The 12,478-nt window shown below is 36.5% G+C and overlaps 1 protein-coding gene across 1 annotated transcript; it reads left to right on the top strand.

Annotated features, from left to right (window-relative positions):
* Window positions 1-2,120: 2,120 nt before the first annotated feature.
* LOC129263799 (PHD finger protein 13-like) lies at window positions 2,121-11,845 on the top strand. The gene is made up of 5 exons (XM_064100934.1): window positions 2,121-2,352; window positions 6,367-6,413; window positions 7,043-7,156; window positions 8,943-9,066; window positions 10,644-11,845. The coding sequence occupies exons 1-5, from the start codon at window positions 2,331-2,333 to the stop codon at window positions 10,892-10,894; spliced, it is 558 nt and encodes a 185-aa protein (XP_063957004.1). The 5' UTR covers window positions 2,121-2,330; the 3' UTR covers window positions 10,895-11,845.
* The last annotated feature ends 633 nt before the right edge of the window (window positions 11,846-12,478 follow it).

Genomic DNA, 12,478 nt, shown 5'->3' with positions numbered 1-12,478 from the left:
CTTCCTCTACAACTTTGCAAATTTTGGTGAATATGACATGGATTTTGAATAAAGTGCAACATTTTTTGTACTTTTGTAGTTTGTTATTGTAATTTCACATTTTTGAGATTTGGTTTTTGTTATCTCTTACGCCATTTTTAAGAACTGACAGTGCTGTTAGACTTAAAATTGCAAACAAATAGCACTATAAATAGATTCTCCATTCTAACAATACAATGATTAACTCTTTTGCAAAATTTGATGACTTTTTCATGTATCTTGACTGAGTATTATAGGTTTAAACTCATTGTAGTGATATTGCGAGGTCTAAAAATGCCAAATTCTTTTGAATGCGCAATTCTTAAGAACATCCATTTAGGTGAACTTTGAAGCTCTATAGCAAAAAATCAAGCACATGGACCTATGTTAATTTTTGCATATTTCGAATATTCAGGTTCTAAAGTATCTATGTGCAAAGTTTGGTGAAAATGACATGGATTTCACTTTAACTGTGGAACGTCCTTAAGTGGTGTACAGATGGGGGCAAGAATTTTTCACGACCAAGTAAAAATAAAGAAAAGGAAAGAGAAGGGTGAAATGTGATATCAAAATTTCTGAATATCATGTCAAAATATATCACATAACTGGAGTTTTGTAATGAAAAAAAAAAAAAAAAAAAAAAAAAAAATCGAAATTTTTGCTCACTCGCAACTTTTCAGAAATTATACGCGATACATCAAATCTAGCCCCCTCAAAAAATATTTGCTCGTTATATGCCACTTTGTCATTTGGAAGAAAAATAAATGTTTTCTCTATACTTGAATTAAATTTCGATAATGATTCAACAAGAGATGGCGCTCCCCAATCCAGGATCACTAATAACAGGACCTGTAGGCCCTATAGGCAAAATACAGTGCATTTGGTTTTTCTTTTGCCTAAAATCCAAGGGATGGCTGCAGAACAGTTTTGATTTTTTTTTAGGAGGCGAGCTAGTGTCTGATGTCTTAATTTTTTTAGATTGAAAGGGAAAGGGGATTGGGTGTTAATCCACACCCCCCCCCCCTGTATCCCGGGCTTGTATTTTTTTTTCTTATCTTATTTTTTTGTTCACGTTCTTCTTTACCTGTAAAATTTTAAAATTATATTTTTTCATTATTAGATTACTTTTGAAGGGATGGGGTTCGCAATAACACAATGAAGATATCCTCCGTTACATTGATTCACAATTATCTCTTTTCACGAATTATTTTACATTTGTCCTTTGCACTCTGCCATTATTCTACCTCTACCATTTTTAGCTCTGGCATTTTTACTCTTGCCATTTTACTTTTACATCTTTTACCTGTGTTATCTCTTCCTGTACCCTATATCCTCTGCAATCTTTACCTCTGTCATTTTTTCCCCGTTGCCACATGAAATCTTCCTCTGCAATTTTAACCTATGCCATTTTTTTTTGTTTCCACTACTTCCTCTGCAACCTTTACCTCTGCTACCTTACTCGATCTATACCATTTTCCCTGGCGCCGTATTGAAAGGGTACCCCAGGTTGAAAATAATCTATAGACTTAATTTTACTAAGCAAAACGCTTCACCAAAATCTGATAACAATATAAAACAATTGAATTGAAAAAAAAAACAATAATAAAAAAAATATTGAATTAAGTTTTAATTGGCCCTGATCATGTCGAGTTAACATGGTATATCATTCTGTGCTTCAGTCAAGTCATATTCTGTAAAACTTGAAATATTTGTAGGCCTATAATTCAAACAATATAAGAAATAGTGAGTGAGGGACATCAGCAACAATTTCACTTGCATATCTGTTATGCATAATACATTGTTATGTGAAAAAGAGGCGAAATTTAAAAATGCCATAACTTTCTTATATCCGAATTTTATGAAAAACATCTTTGTGGGGTGAGCTTCACTGACCGACATGCAGCATACAGCTCTTTTTTCTCTCTCTTCCCTTTTCCCCTTTTGAGTATTTTCCCTACCTTTTTTTTTCATTTGTGGATAGGGCGGTTATAGCCCCCCCCCCCATAAAGATAGGCCTCCCCATATCTGAATTCTGAAAAAAGAGTTCACCTTGCCATGCATCCAAATTCACTCGAAGTGCAGCGGAATAAATGTACCCCTCTAATAAATAATGGAATCGTCGAATGTCATTACGGATGCAAATGAGATTACGGGTCACGCCCTTTGAACTCGATCAATTCAATTGAAGCGTATTGTTGAGGTTTTTCGCTGTCAATTTTGCGAGAGTCGGAACGTAAAACGTCGAGAAAAGGTCTGTTTTTGGACGATCCTTCGATTAATTTGTTGATCTACTAGTGAAACAACGACCAGACATGTCTACTGATCTCCTTTCTGGTGAGTCCTGGTATTTTTCTTATCTAATACATTTGAAAACAGCATTTTTATGCCCTGTCGTCGGACTGATTTTCGCCCAATTTCGGTCGTCTCAATGGCTTGTGCGTGTATAACGGCTCGGCGTCCCTGTTGAAAAAGTGAAGTTAGTGAAAAAGAGAGACCATATTTTGCGGTGTTTTCTCGCTTTTTACAACTGTGTATCATTAGAAGCTACCCGAATCTTGAAAATCTAATATTTTAGCTACATGTTCCTACTAAACTTATTGTGTGATGCATGATAGATAATTTATATGCAGTGTTTTTCTTTGATCATGTTACTTGTTTTTGGTTATATTTTCGACAGTCTTGCGGCGCTGCGCGCTGAGCCCGATCTGACTGAGGTTGATTGAGGTAAAATAAAAAACGATTCGGCGTCCCTGTTTTGAAAAAAAAGAGGTAAAATCGTGAAAAAGGGAGAGTGGGAGCAGTGGCGTAGCTACGGGGGGGCCTGGGGGGGCACGTGCCCCCCCTGAGATTTGGTGTGCCCCCCCCAAGTGCCCCCCCTGAAAAAAATTGGCAGAGCAAAAAAAAAAGGAGAAAGAAGAAAAAAAAGGAAAAGAAGAAGAAAGACAGAAGAAAAAAAAAGAAGAGGAAAATAAGAGGAGGAAGACGAGTGAATGAAATAATGTGAAGGGAAGACCTGCAAAAAAAAAAAATCTTTCATGTTACTATATAAAACTTTTGCTTGCGCTTCGCGCCAGAATTGCCTGTTCGATGAAATTCATATCTTGCTCAATAGGCTGATAAGTGATATGGAGCAAGTTTTGAAGTCAAAATACAAAATATATTTTAGCTCGGACATCGAGCTCTCATCAATTCTTTTTCATTAACAAATTTAAGCGTTCTAGCTGTAAAACGTCCCTTTTATAGTCTACATATCAGCATTTTTAAGCTCACGCTGCGTGGTCAAATTGTTTGATTTGCCAAGTTCCTATTGTCTACGTGTATTTCATAATGTTCCATTAAACAAATGTATTCAGACTGCCCAGATTCTAGGTCTAAATCTAAAACATGCGCGATAGCCTGCATGTTCTTTATATTAAATGTACTTAAATTATCCAGTTTCACATCAGAATATCAATAATTGTCTGCTCACGCTTCACGATCGCATTATTAATGATACCCAATTAACTATATCACATTTATGATTTACAAAATATGAATAGAGTGTCCCGCTTTTAGGTCTAAAATCTCAATTTTCTTCCTCTCGCGCTTCGCGCTCGCATCAATTGTTTAGTTACATACCTATCCCATTTATTAATACAAAAAGTGCTTAGAATGACAATTTTTTAGGTCGGAATGTCAAAAAAAAATTTGCTCGCGCATCCCGCTCGCATTATTGAAATATATACCGTCTTCGTGGGTGTGTGTATTTGAGTTTTGTCAGACGTGTATCAATCAGATATGATTATTTACGTCTGGGACCGACCTTTAACGTCACCCTCCGAAAGACGTGACCAGGGCTCGAACCTCTGCATCAATTTGTAACTTCCCCACATAGCTTGGATTACAGGCGCACGCCACAACGCCCAGTCTTCGTGGGTAACTGTAAGCAGTCCTTAACAGGTCCCTTTTCGATAATGCTAGAACAGTTAATAAAAATTTCTGCTCGCGCTTGGCCTTCGCAGTAACCATCTAGTTACATACGAATCTTGTTCAGGATCACACATAACATTGCACAGAATATTACATTTTCAGGACAAAATACATGAAAGTAAAAATAAAAAAATCGCTCGCGCTTCGCGCTCGCACTTTTTATAAGGCTTATGAGATTATTTTATGTTTATGTTGTTCTCTAAGAATAAATCTAAGAAGTGACTGATCGGGGGAAATATAGGTGAAGATAATTTCGGGCCCCGTCCCCTATTGGCGAAATCGGATCCGCCCTTGTGACACATACACACACAACGGAAAAATGGTGCCCCCCCCCAGAAAAAGCAAGGACCCCCCAGTGCCCCCCCAGGAAAAAAAATCCTAGCTACGCCACTGAGTGGGAGACCATTTGATTACAGTGTTTTCTCGCTTTTTTCAGCTGTATATCTGATCATATATTATAATACACTGTAGTATACAGCTGGCAGCCATGGCAGCCGTCTGTTTCGAGGAGTTTAAACAATTTTTAAAAAGTTTCTCGTACACAGTCGGTTCGCGATCGAGCATCCACCATTTTAGGGGTTAACAATGCAAATTCCCCCCGACGCGGCTCATCGATTTTTGTCTATATTTCATATAAATATATCTAAAGAACTGGACCAAAATAAAGATTATTATTCCGTTTTGGCCTGATACGAACCAAAACAGGAAAAACAGTTAAAAGGGGGAAAACAGTGACTAACTTCAGCTGTCGCGCAACTCCAGAGTCCCACTTTCCTGGTAACTAGAGTGGATCCGAACTTAATACAAAAACATATGGCCATTGTCATTGAGTCCCTGTAATGATGGGGTGTCCAAACTTCGCGGACTTTTCAAAAATATTCTTCAGGCTTAATTTTGTTTACAATATATTAACAATTTATACAAAATGAATTTAAAAAATAGTTACCACATTGACGGCAAGATCGTAAATTATAAAATCATTGACGAAAATGTGAAGTAGGTCAAGGGGTTTCGTCGGTATCGCGATCTCAAAATTCCAATCCCATCGACGAATGCGCACTGTGCTGGAAAACCGTTCTGAAAAAGTGTGACCTAACTTAGCGGACCAAAGTTTTTGAGGAGATTTAAACAAAAACTCAAGCTCAAAAGATGAGATATTTATATCAAATTGACGACAAAATGCTATAGAATCAGTCAGTACCACATTTAACTCACATTTTTGATGATATCTGCTTGCAAACTGATGATATCGTGATGCTTGTTGAGAATATCAGATTTCTTCTGAACGGGCGATAACGGTGACAAATTTGCCGATCTTTTGTCAATATTTTCATGAATACTGAACTCATCCTAAAAAAAATTACGCCAAAAGGTAATTTTAAGTCGCTTTTCACGTTGATGATTGATGTCATATTTTAAGAATATTGTCTAGTTTTTTAGATAATGACCGTCCGCGAAGTATGGACACACGCGAAGTTTGGACTCACTGCCATACAGTTCGAGTTAGAACTTAGAAGAGAGAAGAAAAAAAACTATCCTTCAAGAACTGTAGATTTTCAACATTTCCATGATTTGTTCATTGATTTCTTACATTCGGTTTGTGTGTTATAGACATTGAGTAAGATCTTCCTTCCTCAGTAAATTCTACCTGAAAGGTTAATCAAGCTACCAGCTCTGCAGTAGCTGGTAGATCGCTTCCCCTCACCACTTCACCACTTTTTCTCCACCTTGCGAGCAATGCAAGGTTTTCTCGTCCAAGTTCTGCAGGGTTCATGCGTTATATATGATTGAGTGAGATCTTCCTTCCTCAGTAAATTCTCCCTGAAAGTTTATTAAAGTTTACCAGAGCTCTGGTAGATTGCTTCCCCTCCCCTGCAACTTCACCACTTTGTCCTCCACCTTGTGAGCAGTGCGAGGTTTTCTCTATAGTTAGAAGCTTTTTCGGTATTGATATCATATTTTCAATACCGGTATCACTAAATTAATTGCTTCAATACCGGTATACTGACTACCGGGGGGGGGGGGGGGGGGGAGGGGTAATACCTTGTTAAATCCCACTTCAATATGCAAACAGCGTCAAATTTTGTTTAGCCCTGCAGCCCCTGCTATGGCCTCGTATAAAGACTGGATGCTTGCAGTAGGCTGAGGCATGTTCAGCACGATCTGTTCTCATGAACAGAAACTCTTATCATCCTAGCTCTGCAAGGTTAACTTTTTTCATCCATCATGCCTTTCATACTGCGAGTTTCGCTGGCTTTCCCCACTGAAATTTAAGGCGAAGGAGCTCATTAAAAAGTATGAAAGGAGTATAGTTTACAGCAAACTAAAGCATGGTCCATGTTCTTGATGCAAATACTTTTTTTCATTTTTTTGTTACAGCTCCCATTGCTTCGAGGGGGATGAAGAAGCCAAAAGCAGAGAAAGAGGTAAGTTTGTAAACATTTACATTTTTTAGACCTCAAAATAAGCATTATCAACCCTTTACCCCACTAGAATCAAACAACATTCGTTGATAACCAGCCTACTTTGTTTATTTTATGTTTCATTATAAAACCTGTATGGTCTGTCATTTAAAGAATTGTTTTTTAAAATGCATAGTTCTCACATTTTCACTTTTCAGTCCCTCTAAAGTACTATGCTGTTTTTGCTGGTAATAATTCAATTCGTCTAAAGTAGTAATCCATGCATGAACATACACCATAGAGCACTAGAGAATGTTTTGAACAAACATGCATAAAAGATGTTGACGATGCTGGTTGTCCATAGTTGCGATTGATCGGATCAATCGTAACTCTTTGTAAGACGGGGCCCAGGGGGCCGTTGCAGAAAGAGTTGCATTTAAATGCAAGTAAAAAAATAAATCGCAAGTCCCAAATGTGCGCTGATGATTGGTTGAAAATCAAGTTGCGCATGATATTTAGAGTTGCGATTGATTTTTAGAGTCACGATTGATTGCAACTCTTTCTGCAACGGGCCCCAGATGGTTGATATCTTAATATCATTCATTTCATGTACATTCTTATTCACATTTGAATCTATACTCGTATTCTATTAGGATTTGGTGGCCAAGCAGCCTGTCCTGACTGATTTCAGTACGTTCTGTACATGGGTTCTCGACTATGAAGCATCTCTACACAACGGAGACATACCCTATGTTCCTAAAACACCGGTAAGCATCATCCTGTTGTAATACATTACATGTAGATTCTTCAAAGCTCAGGTTTAATACATGTAGATTTGTTTGATCCTAAGGTAGATTAACAGGAACTGGTAAAGTGGTTCCATGAAAGTGCTCCGGCAACAATACCTCCACTATAAATTCCACACACTAATCAAATGACTAGAATTTAAACCCTGGATTATAGTTTATACTGTACCCTTCCGTACATGTAAATCTAACCTTACACCTAACATAAAGTTCCCTCATACAACCCCAACCCTACATGTACATTTTATATGAAATAACGCCTGGAGCAATTGTGGCAGGAGCCAATGTTTTTTCACCTTTAATTTTGCCCATAAAAGTTGAGTCTAGTGGGGCTGCTTATTAAAGTCGACCTTACATTAGTTGAAAAATCCCTAAGTCTACCTTTTTCAGATGAAGTAATGCAAACACATCTGAGGTTTTTTTTTTTTTTTTTTTGGGGGGGGGGGGCAAAGTTGAAGAGATTTTTGCAGATTAGCCTGCAAAAGATTTCAATCTACTAATTTGAATATATTAGAACATTGAATAATGGAATGAAATATTTCATATTGATTGGCAAATTTTGATCATAAAGCACCTAAGAATCAGTGTCTGCCAGGGCTAAAGTTATCCCTTGTCACCAACAATGATGATGATCAATGTAACTATAATTAAAAAAAAAGTGGCCATCTAAAGAATTGATTTATGGTTAGATTTTCACTTTTGAAGAGTTTTATTTTTTTCTCAACCATTCAACCATAGCAAGTTCTTTGAAAACTGACATGTATTTAATCCACTTCCCTTGAAATCATGAATATTCATTTTCAATAGGTCCTTATTTACATATGACTGGTCTTTTCAGTGCGCTGGCCTCCCTGATTATGATATTGAAATTGAGAGAAGATAGCAAAGAAGACTGGTAACTTGTCTGTATGTCTATTATAATGCCATTTGCTCATTAGGTATCACAGAGTTGTGTTTATTCACCACTCTGTTTACCAAGAGCTCTCCCACGCACTGGGTCATGCTTTCCATATTTGGGATTGGGGGCATGACATCACAGGAAAGATGGAACAGTTCATTTTCTTTACAGGGGTGTGGGATCAAATGATAGTGGAGGGTGAAATATTGAATATAGATAGTACATTGAAAACTATGCATGTTTTTTTATTGATAATATTTATTGTTTATATTCATTTGATTATTAATTTGTTTATTTAATATTTATTGTTTTACTTATTAATTTATCTATTTATTTATGTATTCATGTATAATTTATTTTATTTATTATTCATTGTATTGTTATATATCCATTTCGATTAATTAATATGTATATAGATGAATTTAAAACTACATGTATGCGTGTTTGTTTATTGATAATATTTATTGTTTATATATTCTTTGATTATTAATTAATTAGTTTATTTATTTATTGTTTTGCTTATTAATTTAAATATTTATTTATGTATTCATTTACATATATATAATTTATTCATTTTATTTATGATTCATTGTATTGTAAATATATCCATTTCGATAAATGAATATATATGTATGTAGATGAATAGATTAATTAAAGTTGTCTTATAAATTTTAGAAAATGATCCAATTAATGTATATTTAATATATAAATTTATTTAGAAATATTAATTTTAGCAAGTGATGCGAAAGTATCAATTATTTCATTTAATTGGAAAAGGCTGTAATTGAAGAAATCAATTTAATCCAAATTAATGAACTAACATGAAACATGATATTTTTTTCTTATCAGGAACGTGTGAAGAAGAGAAGTATTAGTCCCTTAGACAGCGAGGGAAACAGCGTTGGAAGTGGAGCAGATTCAGATATCAGCCCGAGAGAAAGATATTCCAAGAAAGGAAAAATGTCAAATATACGTAAGTTGATCACTTGATATTTGTCTTTTTAATACTCTTCCAGGAGTAGGCATGATATGTAAAAATAACTTTCCGTTTACACCAATGAAGAAACACTATGTACACGGGCTATTTACCTGGTTATAATAGAGTACTGCAATGATGACATCACAAAAAACTTTGTTTGCATTTCAGCATTTATGATGTATATTTTGGTAGAGCATGATGAAAAACCCCCACGACCAGAATTTGGTGGGAATCGGTCCATGGTGGCCTTAGATATGACCTCGTGAATACATACATGTTTATTAGCCCCATTGAAGTCAATGTACACAGGTATATTAAATACTGGGGCCCGTATTCTGAAGTCGGGTTTAACTTAAACTCAGGTTTAAAGTTGTGGTTTAAGTATGAACAGCCAATTGTTGCATAAATCACAAACAGTAGAGATATCATACTTCAGCTCATTTGGCTCTAAAATCATTCATAATTGTCTAGGAAATATGAAAATATTATTGTCTTCACCATCGATGAATCAGGAAAGAGCACAATAAACATAAGAAACGTTCAACTTAATTAAAAATGTTGATACTTGTGGCTTCCCATACTTAAACCATAACTTTAAACCTGAGTTTAAATTAAACCCGACTTCAGAATACGGGCCATTGACTTCAGTGGGGGTAATTATGGGCAAATTCGGGTTGTGGTGGGTTTTCATCATGCTCTACCAAAATATACATAAAAAACGCTAAAAAGTATGCAAAAACGGAAAATTGATGACAAATGACTTCACACTTCGGTACTCTATATCATTTGGTGTACAAGCAGTCGGTCCACTTCTCAGATAGTCAAATCATGTGACCTAAACAATGTGATCTACTATATCTGTACATCTGTGCTTGGCTCCAAACGTTAAGCCTCTATTTGTTTGACAATCATTTCTTGGATGTGAATTTCAGTTTTCTGGAGTTCTTAGATCGTAAACAAAATTATTCGAAACGAGCAACAAAAGGTAGGCTTTGAAACAGGCCGTGGGTTTGAATCCCAGCCATGGTATAACCCCCCTCCCCCAAGAAATTGATGGACATTGTGCTGCACTCAATCCAGGTGATGTGAACAGGTGGTAGGAATTGAAACACAGTGGCCCGTATTCTAAAGTCGGGTTTAACTTAAACTCGGGTTTAATGTTGTGGTATGGATAGCCAATTGTTACATAAATCACAGTAGAGATATCATATTTCAGCTCATTGGGCTCTCAAATCATTCATAATTGTGTAGGAAGTATAACTAGATAATTGTCTTCACCATCGATTAATCAGGAAAGAGCACAGTAAACATAAGAAACATACAACTTAATAAAAATGTGAACACTTTTGGCTCACCATAATTTTAGCACAGAGTTAGACCATGGTCTAAGTTAAACATGACTTCAGAATACGGGCCAGTGTCCTTAACAGCCAAGGTAGTCATACTACATCACTGTAGAGCCCTGAGAGACTTCTGATGAAGTACATGTGATGAGTGCTGTGTTTTTTATTAGCAAGTATAATTACTATTTGATTCTATAAGATTGTGTTATGCATTTTGTTTTGTTTCAGGTGAGAGAGACGAGGACTGGAACCTTATCACATGTTTCTGCAACAAACCCTTCGCTGGTCGTCCGATGATCGAATGCAACGAGTGCATGACGTGGGTCCACCTTTCCTGTGCCAAGATCCGTAAAACGAACGTGCCAGATATCTTCATTTGCACTCAGTGTAGAGACACTCGAAGCAGCATCCGCAAGTCGAACCGGCAGCGGGAGCCGAAGAAACAGTTCTCAGAGCTCTACGGTCCCGGTGAAAGCTAGCAGGGCAAAAGCTCCAACTTTATCCTGAACATTGGCAGTTATAAACTTTGTAAGTTTTTGTGGAGATAGTGTATCTGTGAGGTGGACAAGTGGCCATTAATGGTTGGTCACAAAATGGTCTGCAGAACATCTCACAGATGCTGAGGATCCTTCAACTTGGTTGTACATGTATGTAGGAGGATCTTCAACAGTATCATCTCTTCAAAAAACACTTTTGCCAAGAGGTGGACAGATGACCATCGACACTTGGTCGCAAACCGTTTGCGGAACAGCTGCTCTCCTTGTGGGATGAACGTGTAGGAACCTTCAACAGTTTCATCTTGTCAAGAAACAATGCTGCCAAGAAGTGGACAGATTATCATGAAGGCTTGGTCACAACCCGATATTCCGCAGAACAGCTGCTCTTCTTGTGGGATGAACGTGTAGGAACCTTCAACGGTTTCATCTTTTCAAGAAACAATGTTACCAAAAGGTGGACATACTGTAGGACCATTGATGTTCAGTCACAGGCCGATATTCTGCAGAACAGCTCCTTTCCTTGTTGGATGAACACGTAGGAACCTTTGCGTCAACAATCTTACAAGAAACGGTGTTGCGAACTGGTGGAGAAATTACCATTGGTGCTTGGTAACAAAGACTGTTATTCTGCAGAACAGCTGCTCTCCTCGTGGAATGCACCACAATTGCGGTGCGAAGAGATGCAGTGTGAAACGAAACCGGGCTAAGCATTAGCCAATCACAGAAGTTGAAATTGCAAGTTAATCCCGCTCTGTGTAGCAAAATCTTCATTATCCATGAGCTGTGCGATAGTCCAGGGTTAAGGTTAAGTATGGGGATAAGAAAGGCGGTGTGAAACCAAAAAAAGAAAGTATGGGTTTAAAGATAGTCCTGGTTTAACTTTAAGGATAATATGGTGTTAAGAAATTGCAGTGTGAAAAGCATATTAGCAAACTTTTTTTTCAAACAATGTTACCAAGGGTGGAGAAATGGCCAAGTCATGAAATAGGATCAGAAGTAACAATACTTGTAATATGAAATGATGTTTTATGCGATATTTAATACACTATTCAAGAAACGTGTCATTATTATTAGAGTCATTTATTAGATACTGATAGCAAACGGTTTTACCTTTCTATTCACACATTCATTTTAATTAACATCTTTTTTTCTTTCTCTCTTGAGGATGGTACTAGAGGTTAAATTTACAAAAACATAGCATTTTTTTTCCCCCCTATTTTTTTTTTTTAGTATACACATGTAGAATGGAAGTCTTTCATGGTGCTGCTCTAGTGCTGTTAATGCTCAAACTCTTTTTGTATATTGTATGTTTTCAAATATCCCGTAAAGAAATAATTTGTATTTATCTTTTACTTCAACATTTTATAGAAATAATGAAAATTCATTGGACATTGTTTTGAAGTATTTAAAAAAATTTGTGAAATATTTATGGTGGTTTTTTTTCTTCAATAAAGTATATGTAGAGAGCTTTAATATTGATAAATTGATTCGGAGAGTACAGTTAACCATGCAATATTTCACTACATCGTTTTGACAAAAAAGTGACAATTCATGGAGAATATTTGT

This window comes from Lytechinus pictus, chromosome 6, assembly GCF_037042905.1.
Source record: "Lytechinus pictus isolate F3 Inbred chromosome 6, Lp3.0, whole genome shotgun sequence".
Lineage (NCBI taxonomy): Eukaryota > Metazoa > Echinodermata > Echinoidea > Temnopleuroida > Toxopneustidae > Lytechinus > Lytechinus pictus.
This window is presented reverse-complemented; position numbering and strand designations above follow the sequence as displayed.